The sequence below is a fragment of the Melanotaenia boesemani genome, chromosome 3 (assembly GCF_017639745.1).
Source record: "Melanotaenia boesemani isolate fMelBoe1 chromosome 3, fMelBoe1.pri, whole genome shotgun sequence".
Lineage (NCBI taxonomy): Eukaryota > Metazoa > Chordata > Actinopteri > Atheriniformes > Melanotaeniidae > Melanotaenia > Melanotaenia boesemani.
In genome coordinates this window covers 1881753-1904996 of record NC_055684.1, presented here as the reverse complement: position 1 = coordinate 1904996, position 23244 = coordinate 1881753, and the positions used below count along the sequence as shown (strand labels likewise).

The window sequence follows — 23244 nt, the reverse complement described above, 5'->3', positions numbered from 1 at the left end:
AGAAGCCGGAACTGATGAAGAGGACGACCCGGGTCTAGAAGGTGGTCCTGATGAAGAGGACGACGTGGTACTAGAAGGTGGTCCTGATGAAGAGGACGACCTGGTACTAGAAGGCAGTCCTGATGAAGAGGACGACCCGGTTCTAGAAGCCGGACCTGATGAAGAGGACGACCCGGTTCTAGAAGGTGGTCCTGATGAAGAGGATGACCCGGTACTAGAAGGTGATGAAGAGGACGACCCGGTACTAGAAGGTGGTCCTGATGAAGAGGACGACCCCGTTCTAGAAGGAGGACCTGATGAAGAGGACGACCCGGTACTAGAAGGTGGACCCGATGAAGAGGACGACCTGGTTCTAGAAGGTGGTCCTGATGAAGAGGACGACCCGGTACTAGAAGGTGATGAAGAGGACGACCCGGTACTAGAAGGTGGTCCTGATGAAGAGGACGACCCGGTACTAGAAGGTGGTCCTGATGAAGAGGACGACCCGGTTCTACAAGGCGGACCTGATGAAGAGGACGACCCAGTACTAGAAGGTGGACCCGATGAAGAGGACGACCCGGTTCTAGAAGGAGGACCTGATGAAGAGGACGACCCGGTTCTAGAAGGTGGTCCTGATGAAGAGGACGACCCCGTTCTAGAAGGAGGACCTGATGAAGAGGACGACCCGGTTCTAGAAGGTGGTCCTGATGAAGAGGACGATCCGGTTCTAGAAGCCGGACCTGATGAAGAGGACGACCCGGTTCTAGAAGGTGGTCCTGATGAAGAGGACGACCCGGTACTAGAAGGTGATGAAGAGGACGACCCGGTACTAGAAGGTGGTCCTGATGAAGAGGACGACGTGGTACTAGAAGGTGGTCCTGATGAAGAGGACGACCTGGTACTAGAAGGCAGTCCTGATGAAGAGGACGACCCGGTTCTAGAAGCCGGACCTGATGAAGGAGACGACCCGGTTCTAGAAGGCGGTCCTGATAAAGAGGACGACCCGGTTCTAGAAGGCGATCCTGATGAAGAGGACAACTAGGCTCTAGAAGGCGAACCAGATGAAGAAGACGACCCGGATCTAGAAGCCGGACCTGATAAAGAGGACGACCCGGTTCTAGAAGGTGGTCCTGATGAAGAGGACGATCCGGTTCTAGAAGCCGGACCTGATGAAGAGGACGACCCGGTTCTAGAAGGAGGTCCTGATAAAGAGGATGACCCGGTACTAGAAGGAGGTCCTGATAAAGAGGATGACCTGGTTCTAGAAGAGGATGAAGAGTTCATGTGGATGACGTGGTACATCTGTGTGTACAGCCGACTTTTTGCAGATGTTCTCACTAAAAACATGATTTTTCTATTTAATCTGATCATGTTGGGAACACAATGCAGCAAATATGTTTATTTTACTTCAGATGGTTTTATTCTCATTATTAAACAGTTAAAGTGCTGAGTTACACGTTTATAATCAGTGCAAACATAGACCCAAATCTCAAATCATCCCCTCATCAATATTAACTGTACTTCATTCATATTAACACTGTCATCAATAAATGATGAAAAAAATGTTAATGAGGAACGTCAGCGGGTTAAGCCACCATCACATTGTTCTCTTCTTACACTTTAAACGCACAATGAGCTTGGTTTTCTCCTCCATCACAAACTGAGATGCAGGATCATTTCCATCCTTCATCAGACTTTAATGAATCACGTGATGCAATCTATTTTATTACATGACATGAAGGATCAGCTCTCAAAGGACATAAAACTTGCTTCTGATTAAACTTTAAACAAGTCTTTATGGTGGTTATAACTTGAAAATTATTGTTTCATTACATTTCTCAGACATTTCCTGGTGAGTGTTTCTGTGCAGATCAAGGCTGCATCACCGCATCGTGGACGTGGAGCAACACATGTCTGTGAACCGTAAAGTAGCTTCAGTGCCTTTGAACGCCACCCTGTGATGCTTCCGCTCCTCAGACGGCGGTCAGCATCGATCCAGGCGATCCAGAGCCGGCCATCATGTGGGCCACCAGCGGTGACGACCCCTCCACCGCCTCCACCCCGATCAGACCCTGCCGCTGTAAGTTCAGGATGGAGTCGGCGATGATCCGCGCCGTTTTCTTCTGGTATCCCCCCGACGTCACCATGAGAATGGGGATACCCCGCAGCTTCGCAGCCTTGAACACAATCTCGTCTCTTTTAATGATGCCCTGGCAGGAGGAGGAGAGAAAAGCCGACAGTTTATCTGCTGGCTTCGTACGGCGGGCAGAACTGTCCACCACATTGATATTGATCTGTATCTGGAACAACATTAACCCTTAGACCAGGGGTGTCTAACATCGGTCCTCGAGGGCCGCAGTCCTGCAAGATGTGGACGATTCAGATTCATGGGCCAACGTGATTGGGCAGAACTTTACAAGCCTTGTAATCTGAATCAGGTGTGTTGGATCAGGGAGACATCTGCAGGATTGCGACCTTTGAGGACCGGAGCTGGACACCACTGCCTTAGATGCATAAGTGGACCACAAATGACCCAGTGAGGTCGTTTTAATGCCATATCTTCCTATTCTTTTGTTTCAAACATACTCTGTCACACATAGCTGATAACAGGTCACACAAGAAGAACACACCCAGGCAGCGATGAAGAAAAGAAAACAGAAAACAAGCCGAACGTTCAACTCAGGCAACTACTCGGCCACCCTAAAGACTAAACTAACCAAAAAATTAAATGCAATGTCATAAATGAAATTGCATGTCACCCCTGTAATAAATAAACCGGACAGGACAGACATTTCTAACATGCAAAAAACCAAACAAAACACAAGACTAAGGAAACAGCATTGCAAGTGAGAAACCACTTCATGGACTGGGAAAATGCCAGTCATCCAGGGAGAGCTTTCCCACACCTGGAGCGACATCCTGAGACAGCAAACCCAGACAGAACTGGGATGAGGGGGCGTTCCTTCTCTGGAATTTCATCCCATCCTTGGCAGCTATAGCTGTCAGGAATATTCCTTTGATCCATTTATGGATCTTTTACCCGGACATGTCCTCTTTTTTTAAAAAAAAAACACATCACAACAATGAAACATTTGGTTCATTAACGTTTACACCAACAAACATATGAATTACAGGCAAAATATTTTACTGTTTCACAATATTTTGTCCTTTAGTATGCTTAACTATACAACAGAAGAATTTCCAAAACCTTGCAGCAAAGATTTAAATAATTGGAAAATTAAAATATATAACTTTAAAAGTCAATCTATAAATGAATTGTATAAATAAATGATGAATTAACTAAATACATTTTGTTTTGTACTTCTTGCTGATGTAAATTAGAAGTAGGTTAAAGTACAGGCAGATAAATATATATATATATAAGGTGTATGCCTTATATAACCAACATACGCCTCAACCTGCAGCTGACGGAGTGAAGAACGCTCATTCTGTACTCTCAGATATTTTGTACACTTACATTATTTCTGCAGTTACTGGCTACTAAGCTAATGCTATGCTAGGTTGGGATAACAGCGATATTATTGCTAACATAAATGGGTGTTATGATTGGCCTTTTCTTAGGAATAACTTAACCACACAATATGTGTGAACGTGCTGTTACGGCTACAAGTCAACGTTGCAATGCTCTAACGTTTTACATGCACATCCTGTTCCGGTGCTTCACACTTCAAATTTAGTTCTTATAGCAGTTAGCTAAAACATTACAACAGGGCGCGCCTAAAGCTAATTTAGCACAACTTTAGCTGACCGACACAACAAAGCGCGCATCACTCGTCATTACACACGGCAAACAGAGTTAAACTGAAACTGGAGACATGCTGAGTCATTGATTTTACAACATTATTATAAACTTACCTGTCGGGGCTAAATCGGCATATAGTTGGCAAAACAACGGCCGATACTGGCCAGTTTGAAAAGGGCTAATATCCGCCAATTTAATCGGCCTGCTGATTAATTGGCTGGGCTCTAGCAGAGAGGATAAGGCTGAATCCCATTTCTCTGTTTAGCATGTTCACATTAGGGGATGGGCTATCTCGAATATCTTTTAAATGAAGAGGTAGGACTAAGGGTCAGGACCCCATAACCAGGGCTCTTGTCAGAATTGCTAACTTACTGCTATCCACTGCTCAGTAACATTTACTAACATTAACATTAGATAGTTGGCAAACTAACATTAGCTAGTCTGCTAATGTCGCTAACGTTTGTCAGATTATAACATTATAACATAACACCTCCTTCCGTTTATACGTCTTGTTGAAGACAAATGCAGAAATATGTCCAGGCAACTGAAGGAATAATTGAAGAACTGATCAGCTGTACACGCCATCTTTGCTTGTTGCCATTTGGTTGTCATAGATACCTGTTGCTTCGTCTGATGTAGGAACTAGCAACGACTTCTGTCAACATATAATGGTAAAGTAGGGGTATCTCATTTCCTAGGGGAATGTTTTCCCCCCTACCCCGTTACCACTTCAAGGTGGTAGGGAAAAGCAAGGGGTAGGGCTAACAGAGAGAAATGGGATTGGGCCTAAATATTCACAACACCAAACTATGATAAATGAGGGTGAACAACTGTGAAATTGTCAACCAAACCAAACATTATATCAGGATAAATCTGGTGGAAAAGCAGCTTCTAGAGATGGTTTAATACCTGTGGTGATATGGACAGTCCTCCCAGAGGGTCTCCATCCAAGATGTCTGTCCCTGCATTATATACGATGATATCAGGACGGACCTCGTTCAGGGCGCCCTCAGAATGCAACTCCACCTTCTGGAGATACTCCGAGTCTTCAGTGCCCCAGTCCAGCTCTACCTTCCTCTTTATGGCCCCTGAGGATGGAGTCAGTGTTTACAAGAATACTGCATCTTTACGGGGATGTTTCCCTCTTTATTCAGTAGTTTGATTTGAGAGAAAGATTTCTTGTTTTCATGGTCAAATATCATGTTGCTCTCTCTCTAAACTCTGCTCTCACACTCTGAAAGTCTCTTCTTCTTCTCGTCTTCCTTACAAAACTCTGCTCTTCTTCTCCAGTTTAGAGTTGCAGGTTCAAATCTCCTGCTCCAGCTTGGTCTCTTTCCCTCAGTCAGACTCGTTCTCTGCTCTCACAACTTCTGCTCTTGGATATTCTTCGTCTCTCTTGGGTTGCTGAATGGGCTGTCTGTCAAACGTCCTCCAGCTAATAGAGTACGAGATAAATGCTGACGAGGAAATAGTCCCGTGATATTTTGGGTATTTGGGGTTTTAGCAGTTGTATAAAGTAGTGGTGTGTTGTTGGTGAATGAGCAGCTCTGAGAACCAAATGAGAACTCCTGTTGAATCAGAAGTAAAAATAAAAACTACATCAGGTTTCCTTCTGGGATAAAGTATTTTTCTTTAAGACTTCGGCATAAATTTATTTGATGTGTTTGCTGTGGTTCAGTCGTTCATTTAAAGGATTGATTCAAATTTTAAACACGCCAGATCGTGCGCCACCTTCCTTAGCCTGAGAAGCCATGCTGAAGTATTTGGACCGGGAGAGAGATTTGCCTATTTTTGACGCCACGGGGGGAGTTGAGACTGCTCTGTCTCTGACGTCTGTTTGTGTCTTCTTCCGTTGCTGAGGGTTTCCCCTCACCTCGCGCTGTCCAACAAAGAAGAGGCGGTGCCCTCATGGAAGCTGAAAGTGATTTTAAAATGCCATATGATACTGCCCTGCAGGCCTGCTTGATGGGTTCTGAGTTGACTCACCTTTATTCCTGTTTTACACACTTGACTGGGACTTCATGGGATGATGTGGTTACTCTTATTACTTCACACTGCTCTGTTCTCTGTGTCCTCCCAGACTCATGTTATCCAACACGACATTGATGTGGGGGATTCTGCCTTCACAAAGCAGCACCCCTAAAGGGTAAATCCTGGTAAGCATCAGTGATTGCAAATGCAGGTGGATTACGTGTTGCTGCATTTGCAACCACTCCTGGAGTTCGCCCTGCCTTTTGGCCAGTAAATCGGATGGGTCCGACTGCTTCTGTACTGATTTCAGGAAGATAACCAACATCACCCAACCCAACTGGTACCCCTTCCCTGGGATGGAGGAATGTGTTGATCGGGTTGGCTGTGCTGCTTCTGTGTCTAAACTGTTGAGGGCTGACTCCTCAGGCGAAGCAGATTTCTGCACTGTAACACCACATGCCTTTCTGCAGTACACTGTGATGCCCTTCAAGGTTGTAACCCAAAGGCAACTTTCCAGTGGCTTGTTAACATAGTTTTGTTGGGGTGCCAGGGAAGTGTGTCTGGATGAAACTGGCTATGCGTGCCATGACTCATGTATACCAGTTTGACAGTGAACTTGGCAAAATATGAGTTTGGCTGTGCCACCAGCACTTACTCAGAGAAAGGGAAGGGGAATGGCCAGGTGTCATTATTTCCTCTCATTTTAGATCTGATTGGTTAACTTGTCCACATGGTATATATGAGGGATTGTGCGTCCCTCTCCACCATTACCAGCCAGGCCATGTAGAACCAGCCAGGCAAGGAGTTTTGAGTTTCCTTGGTTTTGTGTTACATCAGGTGCGGTGGCATTTACTAGTCGCTCTGTTTTTGGTTTAGGTTTGCTTTAGGTTAGTTTATGGTTTAAAGTTAAGGGAGACACCCTGATCCAACGGCCCATTGCTGGGCTGGTTTGAGGCTTTTGTTTGTTTTGGATATCTTTTGTGTTTTTGGATGAAACTTAACAAGTGGCCACGAAGTGCTGGGAAAGCGGTCAGAAATGAGGTGTGGATGCGGTGTGGAAGCGGTCAGAAATGCGGTGGGGATGCGGTGTAGATGTGGTGAGGATGTGGCGAGGATGCGGTGTGGAAGCGGTCAGGATGTGGTGTGGATGTGGTGAGGATGTGGTGAGTATGTGGTGTGGAAGGGGTCAGGAAGTGGTGTGGATGTGGTGAGGATGTGGTGAGGATGTGGTGTGGAAGGGGTCAGGATGTGGTGTGGATGTGGTGAGGATGTGGTGTGGAAGGGGTCAGGATGTGGTGTGGATGTGGTGAGGATGTGGTGAGGATGTGGTGTGGAAGCGGTCAGGATGTGGTGTGGATGTGGTGTGGAAGCGGACAGGATGTGGTGTGGATGTGGTGAGGATGCGGTGTGGAAGCGGTCAGGATGTGGTGTGGATGTGGTGAGGATGCGGTTTGAATGTGGTGAGGATGCGGTGTGGATGTGGTGAGGATGCGGTGTGGAAGCGGTCAGGATGTGGTGTGGATGTGGTGAGGATGCGGGGTGGAAGCGGTCAGGATGTGGTGTGGATGTGGTGAGGATGTGGTGTGGAAGGGGTCAGGATGTGGTGTGGATGTGGTGAGGATGTGGTGTGGATGTGGTGAGGATGTGGTGTGGAAGGGGTCAGGATGTGGTGTGGATGTGGTGAGGATGTGGTGTGGAAGCGGTCAGGATGTGGTGAGGATGCGGTGTGGAAGCGGTCAGGATGTGGTGTGGAAGCAGTCAGGATGTGGAAGTGGTCAGGATGTGGTGTGGATGTGGTGAGGATGCGGTGTGAATGTGGTGAGGATGCGGTGTGGATGTGGTGAGGATGCGGTGAGGACGCAGTGAGGAAGTGGTCAGGATGCGGTGAGGATGCAGTGTGGAAGCGGTCAGAAATGCGGTGTGGAAGCGGTCAGGATGCGGTGTGGATGTGGTGAGGATGTGGTGAGGATGTGGTGAGGATGTGGTGAAGATGTGGTGAGGATGCGGTGTGGAAGCAGTCAGGATGTGGTGTGGAAGCGGTGAGGATGCGGTGTGGAAGAGGTGAGGATGTGGTGTGAATGTGGTGAGGATGCGGTGTGGATGTGGTGAGGATGCGGTGAGGACGCAGTGAGGAAGTGGTCAGGATGCGGTGAGGATGCAGTGTGGAAGCGGTCAGAAATGCAGTGTGGAAGCGATGAGGATGCGGTGTGGATGTGGTGAGGATGCGGTGAGGACGCAGTGAGGAAGTGGTCAGGATGCGGTGAGGATGCAGTGTGGAAGCGGTCAGAAATGCAGTGTGGAAGCGGTCAGGATGTGGTGTGGATGTGGTGAGGATGTGGTGTGGAAGCGGTCAGGATGTGGTGTGGATTTGGTGAGGATGCGGTGTGGAAGCGGTCAGGATGTGGTGTGGATGTGGTGAGGATGCGGGGTGGAAGCGGTCAGGATGTGGTGTGGATGTGGTGAGCATGTGGTGTGGAAAGGGTCAGGATGTGGTGAGGATGTGGTGAGGATGTGATGTGGAAGCGGTCAGGATGTGGTGAGGATGCGGTGTGGAAGCGGTCAGGATGTGGTGTGGAAGCAGTCAGGATGTGGAAGCGGTCAGGATGTGGTGTGGATGTGGTGAGGATGCGGTGAGGACGCAGTGAGGAAGTGGTCAGGATGCGGAGAGGATGCAGTGTGGAAGGGGTCAGAAATGCGGTGTGGAAGCGGTGAGGATGCGGTGTGGATGTGGTGAGGATGTGGTGTGGATGTGGTGAGGATGTGGTGAGGATGCGGTGTGGAAGCGGTCAGGATGTGGTGTGGAAGCAGTGAGGATGCGGTGTGGAAGAGGTGAGGATGTGGTGTGGATGTGGTGAGGATGTGGTGTGGAAGCGGTCAGGATGTGGTGTGGAAGCAGGTGAGGATGTGGTGTGGATGTGGTGTGGAAGCGGTGAGGATGCGGTGTGGATGTGGTGAGGATGTGGTGTGGAAGCGGTCAGGATGTGGTGTGGAAGCGGTGAGGATGCGGTGTGGATGTGGTGAGGATGTGGTGAGGATGTGGTGAGGATGTGGTGTGGAAGGGGTCAGGATGTGGTGTGGATGTGGTGTGGATGTGGTGAGGATGTGGTGTGGAAGGGGTCAGGATGTGGTGAGGATGCGGTGTGGAAGCGGTCAGGATGTGGTGTGGAAGCAGTCAGGATGTGGAAGCGGTCAGGATGTGGTGTGGATGTGGTGAGGATGCGGTGTTGAATGTGGTGAGGATGTGGTGTGGATGTGGCGATGATGCGGTGAGGACGCAGTGAGGAAGTGGTCAGGATGCGGAGAGGGATGTGGTGTGGATGTGGTGAGGATGCGGTGTGAATGTGGTGAGGATGTGGTGTGGATGTGGCGATGATGCGGTGAGGACGCAGTGAGGAAGTGGTCAGGATGCGGAGAGGATGCAGTGTGGAAGGGGTCAGAAATGCGGTGTGGAAGCGGTGAGGATGCGGTGTGGATGTGGTGAGGATGTGGTGTGGATGTGGTGAGGATGTAGTGAGGATGCGGTGTGGAAGCGGTCAGGATGTGGTGTGGAAGCAGTGAGGATGCGGTGTGGAAGAGGTGAGGATGTGGTGTGGATGTGGTGAGGATGTGGTGTGGAAGCGGTCAGGATGTGGTGTGGAAGCGGTGAGGATGTGGTGTGGATGTGGTGTGGAAGCGGTGAGGATGCGGTGTGGATGTGGTGAGGATGTGGTGTGGAAGCGGTCAGGATGTGGTGTGGAAGCGGTGAGGATGCGGTGTGGATGTGGTGAGGATGTGGTGAGGATGTGGTGTGGAAGGGGTCAGGATGTGGTGTGGATGTGGTGTGGATGTGGTGAGGATGCGGTGTGGAAGGGGTCAGGATGTGGTGTGGAAGCGGTCACGATGTGGTGAGGATGTGGTGTGGAAGCGGTCAGGATGTGGTGTGGATGTGGTGAGGATGCGGTGTGGAAGCGGTCAGGATGTGGTGTGGATGTGGTGAGGATGCGGTGTGGAAGCGGTCAGGATGTGGTATGGATGTGGTGAGGATGCGGTGTGGAAGGGGTCAGGATGTGGTGTGGATGTGGTGAGGATGTGGTGAGGATGTGGTGTGGAAGCGGTCAGGATGTGGTGTGGATGTGGTGTGGAAGCGGTCAGGATGTGGTGTGGAAGCGGTGAGGATGCGGTGTGGATGTGGTGAGGATGTGGTGTGGAAGCGGTCAGGATGTGGTGTGGAAGCGGTCAGGATGTGGTGTGGAAGCGGTGAGGATGCGGTGTGGATGTGGTGAGGATGCGGTGTGGAAGCGGTGAGGATGTGGTGTGGAAGCGGTGAGGATGCGGTGTGGATGTGGTGAGGATGTGGTGTGGAAGGGTGAGGATGCGGTGTGGATGCGGTGTGGATGCGGTGAGGATGCGGTGTGGTAGCGGTCAGGATGTGGTGTGGAAGCGGTCAGGATGCTGGTGTGGAAGCGGTGAGGATGTGGTGTGGAAGCGGTCAGGATGTGGTGTGGAAGCGGTGAGGATGCGGTGTGGATGTGGTGAGGATGTGGTGTTGAAGGGGTCAGGATGTGGGGTGGATGTGGTGTGGAAGAGGTCAGGATGTGGTGTGGAAGCGGTGAGGATGCGATGTGGATGTGGTGTGGAAGCGGTCAGGATGTGGTGTGGAAGCGGTGAGGATGCGGTGTGGATGTGGTGAGGATGTGGTGTGGAAGGGGTCAGGATGTGGTGTGGAAGCGGTGAGGATGCGGTTTGGATGTGGTGTGGTAGCGGTCAGGATGTGGTGTGGATGTGGTGTGGAAGCGGTCAGGATGTGGTGTGGAAGCGGTCAGGATGTGGTGAGGATGTGGTGTGGATGTGGTGTGGAAGCGGTCAGGATGTGGGGTGGATGTGGTGTGGAAGCTGGTCAAGATGTGGTGAGGATGTGGTGAGGATGCGGTGTGGAAGCGGTCAGGATGTGGTGTGGATGTGGTGAGGATGCGGTGTGGAAGCGGTCAGGATGTGGTGTGGATGTGGTGAGGATGCGGTGTGGAAGCGGTCAGGATGTGGTGTGGATGTGGTGAGGATGCGGTGTGGAAGCGGTCAGGATGTGGTGTGGAAGCGGTGAGGATGCGGTGTGGATGTGGTGAGGATGTGGTGTGGAAGGGGTCAGGATGTGGTGTGGAAGCGGTGAGGATGCGGTTTGGATGTGGTGAGGATGTGGTGTGGAAGCGGTCAGGATGTGGTGTGGATGTGGTGTGGAAGCGGTCAGGATGTGGTGTGGATGTGGTGAGGATGTGGTGTGGAAGGGGTCAGGATGTGGTGTGGAAGCGGTGAGGATGCGGTTTGGATGTGGTGAGGATGTGGTGTGGAAGCGGTCAGGATGTGGTGTGGATGTGGTGTGGAAGCGGTCAGGATGTGGTGTGGATGTGGTGAGGATGTGGTGTGGAAGCGGTGAGGATGCGGTGTGGATGTGGTGAGGATGCGGTGTGGAAGCAGTCAGGATGTGGTGTGGAAGCAGTGAGGATGCGGTGTGGAAGAGGTGAGGATGTGGTGTGGATGTGGTGAGGATGTGGTGTGGAAGCGGTCAGGATGTGGTGTGGAAGCGGTGAGGATGTGGTGTGGATGTGGTGTGGAAGCGGTGAGGATGCGGTGTGGATGTGGTGAGGATGTGGTGTGGAAGCGGTCAGGATGTGGTGTGGAAGCGGTGAGGATGCGGTGTGGATGTGGTGAGGATGTGGTGAGGATGTGGTGAGGATGTGGTGTGGAAGGGGTCAGGATGTGGTGTGGATGTGGTGTGGATGTGGTGAGGATGCGGTGTGGAAGGGGTCAGGATGTGGTGTGGAAGCGGTCACGATGTGGTGAGGATGTGGTGTGGAAGCGGTCAGGATGTGGTGTGGATGTGGTGAGGATGCGGTGTGGAAGCGGTCAGGATGTGGTGTGGATGTGGTGAGGATGCGGTGTGGAAGCGGTCAGGATGTGGTATGGATGTGGTGAGGATGCGGTGTGGAAGGGGTCAGGATGTGGTGTGGATGTGGTGAGGATGTGGTGAGGATGTGGTGTGGAAGCGGTCAGGATGTGGTGTGGATGTGGTGTGGAAGGGGTCAGGATGTGGTGTGGAAGCGGTGAGGATGCGGTGTGGATGTGGTGAGGATGTGGTGTGGAAGCGGTCAGGATGTGGTGTGGAAGCGGTCAGGATGTGGTGTGGAAGCGGTGAGGATGCGGTGTGGATGTGGTGAGGATGCGGTGTGGAAGCGGTGAGGATGTGGTGTGGAAGCGGTGAGGATGCGGTGTGGATGTGGTGAGGATGTGGTGTGGAAGCGGTGAGGATGCGGTGTGGATGCGGTGAGGATGCGGTGTGGTAGCGGTCAGGATGTGGTGTGGAAGCGGTCAGGATGTGGTGTGGAAGCGGTGAGGATGTGGTGTGGAAGCGGTCAGGATGTGGTGTGGAAGCGGTGAGGATGCGGTGTGGATGTGGTGAGGATGTGGTGTGGAAGCGGTCATGATGTGGTGTGGATGTGGTGTGGAAGAGGTCAGGATGTGGTGTGGAAGCGGTGAGGATGCGGTGTGGATGTGGTGAGGATGTGGTGTGGAAGCGGTCAGGATGTGGTGTGGAAGCAGTCAGGATGTGGTGTGGATGTGGTGTGGAAGTGGTGAGGATGCGGTGTGGATGTGGTGTGGAAGCGGTCAGGATGTGGTGTGGATGTGGTGTGGAAGAGGTCAGGATGTGGTGTGGAAGCGGTGAGGATGCGGTGTGGATGTGGTGAGGATGTGGTGTGGAAGCGGTCAGGATGTGGTGTGGAAGCGGTGAGGATGCGGTGTGGATGTGGTGTGGAAGAGGTCAGGATGTGGTGTGGAAGCGGTGAGGATGCGGTGTGGATGTGGTGAGGATGTGGTGTGGATGTGGTGAGGATGTGGTGTGGAAGCGGTCAGGATGTGGTGTGGAAGCGGTCAGGATGTGGTGTGGATGTGGTGTGGAAGTGGTGAGGATGCGGTGTGGATGTGGTGTGGAAGCGGTCAGGATGTGGTGTGGATGTGGTGTGGAAGAGGTCAGGATGTGGTGTGGAAGCGGTGAGGATGCGGTGTGGATGTGGTGAGGATGTGGTGTGGAAGCGGTCAGGATGTGGTGTGGAAGCGGTGAGGATGCGGTGTGGATGTGGTGTGGAAGAGGTCAGGATGTGGTGTGGAAGCGGTGAGGATGCGGTGTGGATGTGGTGAGGATGTGGTGTGGAAGCGGTCAGGATGTGGTGTGGATGTGGTGAGGATGCGGTGTGGAAGGGGTCAGGATGTGGTGTCGAAGCGGTCACGATGTGGTGAGGATGTGGTGTGGAAGCGGTCAGGATGTGGTGTGGATGTGGTGAGGATCCGGTGTGGAAGCGGTCAGGATGTGGTGTGGATGTGGTGAGGATGCGGTGTGGAAGGGGTCAGGATGTGGTGTGGATGTGGTGAGGATGTGCTGAGGATGTGGTGTGGAAGCGGTCAGGATGTGGTGTGGAAGCGGTGTAGAAGCGGAACTCGAGACCCTCCTCCTATAACTGACATAAACTCGATATGGAAACAAACAATATGGTCTAGTTTTATTTCTCCTGCCGTGTGTGTGCCACATGCACACACAGGTGAGCTACACTCCCACCAGCAGGCAGAGAGCGCATGTTAGAAACTGTGGCGTCAGCCACCTGTAAATCAGACAAAAATATCTACTTTAATAGTAACGTCGGCTTAAAAGAGCAGCTGGAGGAGTTTCCTGCTCCAGTGTACGAAGATCTTCATGTCCATCGGGAAACTGAACAAGCTGAACAATCAGTCTCGTCATTGTCGTCATTTCTGAGGCCAATTACTGCTTAAAAAGGACGTCTCGCATTTAGCTTCTATCCCTTAACGCTCATAAACTAGCCAGCTGGCTAGCTGGCTGCACACTGCTTGTCTCCATGATATTTCCTGTTACTCCTGAAACAACAACACGCATGTGCAGGAGAGTTTTCTGGACGGAGGGGTGAGCTCTCTGAGTCGTGCCACGAGCTTCACTCTGACCAGCACACAGAGGCTACGAAGGAAGTCCCATGTAGATGGTTAAAACGCTGCTGTGATAGCTTATACTGGACGTTCGCGATACAGCCGGTTTATATATCCAACGTAAAACGTATCGGGATACATAGAGTTTACTCCATGTATCACATAGCCTTATTTCCACTACAGCACACTTTGAACATAGCATCCTTTGGCCACAACATTTACCCCCTACATCAGATTCTACCATTGTGCAGAGAATAAAATCAATAAGGACGACTCCAAATGGAACAGATTTATCTCTCCTGTAAAAAAAACTTTCATACTGTAAGATCTTTACATCTCTGTGGCTGCAATACAGTAGAAATCCTCTTAACAGCTGCTCAACTAAAACAGCACTAATTTAGCTAATTTAACTATTTACCAGTAGCCGGTGCATCTACAGTTTAGACATCTCTTTTTCAGAATGTCTACTTGTTAATACACTTTAATTACAGTCTACATTAACAACAATGAAAGAGGTTAATGAGTTCCTCCATGGCTCAGAGTTTAAGCAGAGCGAAGCAGCAAAGCTCATGTGAAGCATGTAAAACAACGTTCCTCTTGGTTTTTAAAGAACACTTTCATGAAGAGTTTAAAAGCTGGGGGAGGAACAGAAAAACGGCTCTGCCCTTTATCTCAAACACACCAGAGTATACATTTATTTCACATTCTGTAGGAGAAAGGTAATTATAAAATGTCATGACTGAAATGAGCTGCAGGAAGAGGAAGATTTTTGAATGATGGGGAGGACTGTTTATGTGTGAACAGGACTGTACACGGGCTGAATGATGATGCATCATCTTCCTGAGTGGTTTGTGTTTCAAGTACACAAACTAATAACTTGCATTTCAGGAATTAAAATAAAAAAAGAGAGAAATCAAACATGTTTTAGCAGAAAACTAGTGTTTTTAACTGACTTTTGGCATGTGCATCTCCAGGATAGATGTAGCGATTGTACATGTCCATGATGAAGACCCGCCTGTCATCCAGGAAGTCGCGCTCGTGTCCATTTCCCTGGAAAACAGAAGCACAGCGTTCATCAGAGACACGTCGTCAGTCTCTGCTTCTTTAACCAAAGCTGATTTTTCACCCCGATTAGATTTCTGACATTTTCATTACATTAGTCTACAGCTCCAATCAGAGACGTTTATTCAGCAGATAACACCAGGTTCACCACAGTGTCGAAAACACGAGGGAAGTCAAAATGACTCCACCGCTTCTATCTTCTTCCTTCAGTTTGCTGCTCAAGGTGTCTGGTTGCTGTCAGGAGGAGGATAACACTCAACAAGGACTCAGCTTATGCCACATTACACTCTTTGGACAATTCAAGCCATGTAATATGTATTTTGTTATGTTGTGTACATGTAAGCTTAAACAGCAACAACACCCTCACATTAGTAGCTGATTATTATCTCCACCATACTTTCTATCCCAACCAGTGTTACCTCTGCTCACTGGCGTGGAAGAATTTTATCCCATTCATTCGAACAGAGCAGCTTCAACTTGGAGGTTTTGGTGTATTTATTAATCAGCTTCACCTGTTTAACTTCCTGCTAACACTAATATTCAACCAGCCAATCACACGGCAGCATGTAGCCATGGAGACGTGGTGAAGACGACTTGCTGGAGTTCAAACTGAGCATCAGAATGAGGAAGAAAGAGGATTTAAGAGACTTTGAACGTGGCATGGTTGCTGGTCTGAGTGTTTACTGGGATTCTCACCCACAACCATCTCCAGGGTTTCCAGAGGTGGTCTGAAGAAGAAAAAATATCCAGAGCAGCAGTTGTCTGGACCAGGATGCAGCAGAAGACACACCGGGTGCCTCCTGCCAGCTAAGAACAGGAAACTGAGGCTACAATTCACACACACTCACCAACACTAGACAATAGAAGATGGAGAAACGTTGCTGGTCTGATGAGTCTCCATTTCAGCTCCACATTCAGATGCTCGGCTCAGAATCTGCTGGAAACATCATGAACACATGGATCCATCCTGCCTTGGATCAACGCTTCAGGCTGCTGCTGGTGTAATGGTGGGGGGAGATTTTCTTGGCCCACTTTGGGCCCCTTAGTACCAACGTGGCCTGGTTTAACCAGCACAGCCTACCTGAGTATTGTTGCTGACCATGTCCATCCCTTTATGACCACAGTGGAGCATCTTCTGATGCTACTTCCAGCAGGATAATGCACCATGTCACAAAGCTCAGATCATCTCCACCTGCTTTCTAGAACATGACGATGAGTTCACTGGACTCCAACGGCCTCCACAGCCACCAGATCTCAGTCCAGTAGAGCAGCTTTGGGATGTGGTGGAACGGGAGATTCTCATCATGGATGCAGCCGACAAACCTGCAGCAACTGTGTGATGCTGTCATGTCAATATGGAGAAAACCTCTGAGGAAGGTTTACACCACCTGCTTCATCTATCACACCAGGATTAAAAAGGTCCGACCCGGTACTAGAAGGTGGACCTGATGAAGAGGACGACCCGGGACTAGAAGGTGGACCCGATGAAGAGGACGACCCGGTACTAGATTGCAGTCCTGATGAAGAGGACGACCCGGTTCTTGAAGGCGGACCTGATGAAGATCGACAACCCGGTTCTAGAAGGCGGACCTGATGAAGAGGACGACCCGGTTCTAGAAGCCGGAACTGATGAAGAGGACGACCCGGGTCTAGAAGGTGGTCCTGATGAAGAGGACGACGTGGTACTAGAAGGTGGTCCTGATGAAGAGGACGACCTGGTACTAGAAGGCAGTCCTGATGAAGAGGACGACCCGGTTCTAGAAGCCGGACCTGATGAAGGAGACGACCCGGTTCTAGAAGGCGGTCCTGATAAAGAGGACGACCCGGTTCTAGAAGGCGATCCTGATGAAGAGGACAACTAGGCTCTAGAAGGCGAACCAGATGAAGAAGACGACCCGGATCTAGAAGCCGGACCTGATAAAGAGGACGACCCGGTTCTAGAAGGCGATCCTGATGAAGAGGACAACTAGGCTCTAGAAGGCAGACCAGATGAAGAGGACGACCTGGTTCTAGAAGCCGGACCTGATGAAGAAGACGACCCGGTTCTAGAAGGTGGTCCTGATGAAGAGGACAACTCGGCTCTAGAAGGCGAACCAGATGAAGAAGACGACCCGGTTCTAGAAGCCAGACCTGATAAAGAGGACGACCCGGTTCTAGAAGGCGATCCTGATGAAGAGGACAACTAGGCTCTAGAAGGCAGACCAGATGAAGAGGACGACCCGGTTCTTGAAGGCGGACCTGATGAAGATCGACAACACGGTTCTACAAGGCGGACCTGATGAAGAGGACGACCCAGTACTAGAAGGTGGTCCTGATGAAGAGGACGACCCGGTACTAGATTGCAGTCCTGATGAAGAGGACGATCTGGTACTAGAAGGAGGTCCTGATGAAGAGGACGACCCGGATCTAGAAGGCAGTCCTGATGAAGAGGATGACCCGGTTCTAGAAGGCGGTCCTGATGAAGAGGACGACCCGGTTCTAGAAGGCGGTCCTGATGAAGAGGACGACCCGGGTCTAGAAGGTGGTCCTGATAAAGAGGACGACGTGGTACTAGAAGGTGGTCCTGATGAAGAGGACGAACTGGTACTAGAAGGCGGTCCTGATGAAGAGGACGACCTGGTTCTGCGTCTCTTGAGGAGTTTGAGTTGGTATCTTTTTCAGTTCTGAAAGATCTGATTGGCCATATGAAGCCATCAGGTTCTCCCCATGATGTTGTCCCTCCTGGTTTCTTGAAAAAAAGTTGTCTTGTTGTCCTAGTATAGGGCGTTCTGGCCGTTATCAACAGTAGTTTGTCATCTGGAGTTGTTCCGTTGAGTTTTAAACATGCTGTGGTCCAGACCTTAAAAACCTGGCCTTGATGGCAGCGTGCTGGCCAATTTCAGACCCATCTCGAGGTTGCCTTTTATTTCTAAACTCTTAGAAAAAGTTGTCCATGCTCAACTCCAGCTGTTTTTAAAAGAACATGATGTCCTGGAGGGGTTCCAGTCTGGTTTTAAAACCCTGCACAGCACCGAGTCAGCTTTGATAAGAGTTTTTAACAACATCCTCTTAGCAAATGACTCCGGTGAACATTTTATTCTTATTTTATCAGACTTAACAGCAGCATTTGACACCATGGACCACAACACTTTAGTGGCTCGGTTACGCCACCTAGTGGTGGTACTGCACTGAAGTGATTTAAGTCTTATCTCTCTGACAGAACCATGAGTGTGAGCTTTGGAAATTTTGAATCCAGCTCTGCTCTACTTCCTTATGGGATTCCCCAGAGGTCGATCTTAGGGCCCCTGCTTTTCCCTTTGTATTTACTGCCTTGGGATCAGTCCTGAGAAGCCCCATTTTGGGGTTAGCCAGTCCTCCCTTACAAGTCTCAAAGTGGTGCAAAATGCAGCTTCACGCCTCCTAGCTGGAGTGCATAAGAGGTAGCACATAACCCCATCCTGGCCTCACTTCACTGGCTGCCAGTGCACTACAGAGTTTTAAAATTTTAAAATTCTTTTATTTGTTTTTAAATCTTTGAATGGCCTGGCCCCTCCTTCCTCTCTGAGCTACTCCACCCCTACGCTCCTGCTCGGTGCCTCAGGTCAGCTGACCTGCTGCTCCTGGACGTACCGAGGTCCAGACGGAAGCTCAGAGTGGACCGAGCTTTTCAGGTTGCCGATCCAAAACTGTGGAATGAGCTTCCTCTCCACATTAGACAAGCTTCTTCATTGTCTATTTTTAAAACTCATCTTAAAACCCATTTTTATTCTTTGGCTTTCAGTCCAGTATGAGACTGTTCCTGTTTTAGTTTGCTGTGGTTTGTTTAATTTATTGATTTTATTTGTTTTTAATCCAGGGCTCCAGACTACCTTTTTTTACGAGGAGCACAGCTTAAACTTTTAGGAGCGCAAGCAGAAAATTTAGGGCCGCACACTGAAATCGCCTTGCTTAGCAAATGTTCACATTTCCTCTAATTTTTACTGTATTAGTGGTAAAAACAAACAATAAATTCAGAAATTACAATGTTTGCAATTCACATTTTTTGTGCAGCAGTTGACATAAAAAAAACATTTTACTGGCCGAACTAATACAAAACAAGTAGACACAGAACTTGTCAAATCAAGTCAGATTTGATTTGATTTGATTTTCACTTTGTAGTTGAAGCAGAACGGCAACTTTGTCCCCATCACCCCCACAGGACATGGTACGACTGGTCCATGTAGTTCCTGGTAATAAACAGTTTCAGGGACTGATGCTCCTCCAGCCACTGTTCCCACTCCTCAGTAAGAACAGCAGCTATTGGCTGTCCTACAAGTCGCTAATTAGCATAATTAGCCTGGTACATATAGTTGTAATGGATGCTGCCATAAAGAGGGATGAAAGGCAAACATTGATAAAAAGACAACCTAAAAATGTTTAGAACAGCAAATAAATAAATAAAATAAATAAAACAAAATACATAATAAAAAAATAATAATTCTGTCAATATTTTCTTTATTTTTTAGTTAATTTTTTAAGTGTATTTAGTTTTTTAATTAGGAGTCTTTAACATGTCACAACACGTAACTTTTTAAATATTCTGTCCACACTCTTCATTAACAGACGTTACTGTGACGGTAAACCAGCAGGATCCTCCAGCAGCAGCTTTTACGTTTCATTTCCAGCCTGGTCATGAAACAGAGGTGAACGTCGTCTGAATGCAGCTGCGGCTGCTGCGAGAAGACCAAGCCTCGTATGAGAGGGTCTGAAGAGGGTGAAGAATTCAATCGCACTGTCTCACATTTTAGTCACAAAATACGACCATTTGGTCGCAGTCTGGAGCCCTGTAATCTGTTATTCTTTTAAAGTTGGTTATTGTTTTTAAACTGTTTTAAAAATAATGAACAATTATTTCATTATATTATTTATTTGTCTGTTGATTCTTGTGTTTTTTATGTTGCTTGTCCATTTATGTGCAGCACTTTGTTTCAACAGTGGTTTTTTAAAGGGCTTTATAAATAAAGTTGAGTTGAGAGTTGAGTTGAGTACATGTGTGTGAGGGAGAGAGGGGAAGCAGAGGGGTCCGGGGATGCAAGACCAGAGGGAAGTGGACTTCCCTCCTCCAGAGGGTGAGCCACTGGCTGCAGTAGGTACCCAATTCCCCAGGAGGCCCCCCAGGGAATGACAGGCCAGAAGCATCCCAAGGCAGCACACCCAGGCAGTCCTAGACCCCCCCCCCCCAGAACAGCTTGGCTACTTGGGCCTAGGGCAGACGCTCACCGACCTAGGCCCCACCAGTGGCCACTCCAAACCACTATGAGGCGACCGCAGACCCCCGAACAGCCCCACAGGACCGGACAAAGCAGCCCAGATCCCCACCACAGGAAACCACCAAGGACCCGCAACCACCAAGCAGCCCCCGCCAACATCCAATCCCCAAATTGACGAGGTCACAATCCTCCACCTACACTAAGTGATGGAGCTAATCACAGGGGACCAGAGGGAATGAGCTTCAGCTAACTGGTTCTTTAAGGAGGCAGACATTGTCTCATTACTGATGTGGTCTAGTAAGAGAATCCTAAACTGCTGAATACACAGATTATTTTTGGTTTTCCAGTTCACAAGGAAAGTTTTCTTTGCCATGCATAAGACCGTGAGGATCATGTGTGCAGTCACCCAAGTCTCCTAGTAGGTACAGCATGGGGTTTGCAGGAATCTCACATTTAAGCCATGTTAACAACACAAATATTATGTGTTTTGGTTCACGGAAACAAAGGAAAATATATTCTAAAGTCCTAAACAAAGCAGATCCTGCTGCTATTTCAGTATATTCTCTGAATTCTGTATGCACTGAAAATCATTCAGCTGAATATGAAGATTATGGCTCATTTTTCTCACACTGATGAAGACTGATCGGTGTGTTGGGGGCATATTCTCATCGATGGCAACTCTAAGACAGAATAGTGCATCAGTATGTACTGACTCACCTGATGAGCATCCAAATCGATGATGGTGGCCCTGGAGATGCCTTCCACTCTCTCAAAAAGAAACTGAAAGAAGAAGAAAAGATGTGTTTTCCCTCTTGAGACAGAGTTTTAACTTCTGAGAACTCTCCAGTCATGAATTACAACAGCTGCACATGAAGATTTCAGCCATCTGTCCAGTGATTCTCTGAGCAGTAAACTCAGCAAAAACGAACTAAATCTCTATCAGTTGCTGGAAACCCAGGATTCTTCAACAATTTTTCAGATGTGAAGCTTTTAATAAATTATTTCATCAGTATGAATAAGAAAAATTTAGTTCAATCCATCATCACAGCAGAGAACCATTCAAGAGCATATGGATATACAGTCTTTCACAAAAACTCTGTTAGATGCTGAAGATAATTCGACAAGAATGTCTCCTGATAATAAAAAGATGAAATAATCTGGATTTTCCATGTTTTATATATTTATTAAAAGCTCAATGGTTTTAAAATAGAATTTAGGGTTGTTTTTATCTGTGATGAGGTGTGAGAAGTGGAGAGTTCTGTCCTGTATTATTATAGATTTTGAGTTGTTCACATAAAATTAGTTACTTTTGGTTTTCTCCATTGCCTCTCTGCTCTCCTGCAATTTCTTTTGAGCTTTCTAATTTCAAATGTCAATTTTGCAGCCACTTCAGAAGTAATATATCGTTTCCTAACAGTTCTCACCGGGGCCTCCTGTTGGATAAAACTTAAAACCCACAGTAGTGGGGACAGCCAGATCAACAACAGAGTACACACCAGTGGAGGGGCCATAGGTTAGGACCAGGTCTAGGGATACAGCAGTGGACAGGCCATAGGTTAGGACCAGGTCCATGGACCCACCAATGGACAGGCCATAGGTTGGGACCAGGTCCAGGGATACACCAGTGGACAGGCCATAGGTTAGGACCAAGTCCATGGACCCACCGATTGACAGGCCATAGGTTAGGACCAGGTCCAGGGATACACCAGTGGACAGGCCATAGGTTAGGACCAGGTCCATGGATACACCAGTGGACAGGCCATAGGTTAGGACCAGGTCAATGAACCCACCAATGGACAGGCCATAGGTTAGGACCAGGTCCAGGGATACACCAGTGGACGGGCCATAGGTTAGGACCAGGTCCATGGACCCACCGATGGACAGGCCATAGGTTAGGACCAGGTCCATGGACACACCAGTGGACAGGCCATAGGTTAGGACAAGGTCCAGGGATACACCAGTGGGCAGGCCATAGGTTAGGACCAGGTCCATGGACCCACCGATGGACAGGCCATAGGTTAGGACAAGGTCCAGGGTGTGTTCTCTGTTGTGTGTATGCTGTGTTACATGCTGCTTAAAATCCAAACTGTTTAAAAGGTTTAAAAACTCGCTGGCATCGGGATCACTACTGTTATCGATATGTACTGTAGGTTAAAAGGTCTCATTGCCTGAAGCATTCACTCAGTGCTTCCTGATATATTTATGGAGCTTGGATGTTTCATCTTGAATAGTAGCCCTAAAGCTCACTAGTCCTTGACCTCCCTTTTTGTGCTTAGTGTACAGCCTCTGGACACTGAATTTGGGGTGGAACCATCCATGCATGGTGAACAGCTTCCATGTTTTAACATCTGTGGTCTGAACTTCCTCCTTTGGCAGCTTATTATCCCAGCAGGGTATCTGACCACTGGAAGGACATAGCTGTTAATTACCCAGATCTTGTTCTTGCCATTGAGCTGATTTCTCAGGACTTGCCTTATTCGTTGGAGATATTTGGCTGTGGCAGCTTTCCTTGTGGCTTCTTCGTTGTTGCCTTTTGCTTGTGGTATGCCAAGGTACTTGGTGGCCCCATTCCTGAGTTGGTAGCCATAGCCGGTCTTGTTGATTGGCTGAGGGGGGTCAGGTGTATGCAGAACAGCAGTGGCAACAGAGCATCTCCTTGGTATTTACCACATTTGAAGGAGACTTGTGCAGTTGGCTTGAAGTTGGCCTCAAGGGTGGTCTGCCACAGCCTCATTGAGTTTGCAGTAAAGGGTCTTAGTGTTGTTGACCTGGCACAGCTTCAGCCATTCCAGGATCCATGTATGTGGCATTGAGTCACAGGCTTTCTGGTAATCAATCCAGGCAGTGCACAGGTTTGTCTGTCTGGTTTTGCGGTCTTGGGCAACAGTTCTATCAACCAGCAGCTGGTTTTTGTCTCTTCTGGTACCTTTACCAATGATTTCTGTGTCTCTGTCATGTATTGATCCACTTATCTTAGCCGCTATGATGCCTCCAGGAGCTTCCATGTTGTGGAGAGGTTTTCGGGGTTTTCATGGGCCAGACATGACCCTCAAACAGGCCAGGTGGGTCAAGCACCGTGTCGTTCCTATTGCTCCTCCTCTTTTTGCATTCTTCATAGGAGATGGAAATGAAGTAGCATTGGTTCAGCACATCGATCAGTTACTAACTTGTAACTGGTTAGTAACTCGTTTGTAACTGTTAATAACTGGTTAGTACTGGTAAGTTATTTTGTTCCTTATGTCTAAATATCTGTAATGCCTTTGTTTTACTATTTCTAAA

General features: G+C 48.7%; 1 protein-coding gene across 1 annotated transcript; it reads right to left on the bottom strand.

Moving 5' to 3' along the window:
* Positions 1–1660: 1660 nt before the first annotated feature.
* hdac11 (histone deacetylase 11) lies at positions 1661–21957 on the bottom strand. The gene is made up of 6 exons (XM_041979829.1): positions 21756–21957; positions 21390–21491; positions 20683–20789; positions 14629–14725; positions 4652–4830; positions 1661–2189 (listed from the first exon to the last, which is right to left on the bottom strand). The coding sequence occupies exons 1-6, from the start codon at positions 21955–21957 to the stop codon at positions 1953–1955; spliced, it is 924 nt and encodes a 307-aa protein (XP_041835763.1). The 3' UTR covers positions 1661–1952.
* Positions 21958–23244: the final 1287 nt, after the last annotated feature.

Excerpts from the sequence above, each read along its gene's own strand:
- hdac11 (XM_041979829.1), bottom strand. The coding sequence starts at position 21,957 with ATGGACCTGGTCCTAACCTATGGCCTGCCCACTGGTGTATCCCTGGAC. Across the intron at positions 21,492-21,755 it reads AACCTATGGCCTGTCCATTG|ACCTGGTCCTAACCTATGGC; the intron begins GTGGGTTCATTG and ends CTGTATCCCTAG. Across the intron at positions 20,790-21,389 it reads TTATCCAACAGGAGGCCCCG|ACTCTGTCTCAAGAGGGAAA; the intron begins GTGAGAACTGTT and ends TCAGAAGTTAAA.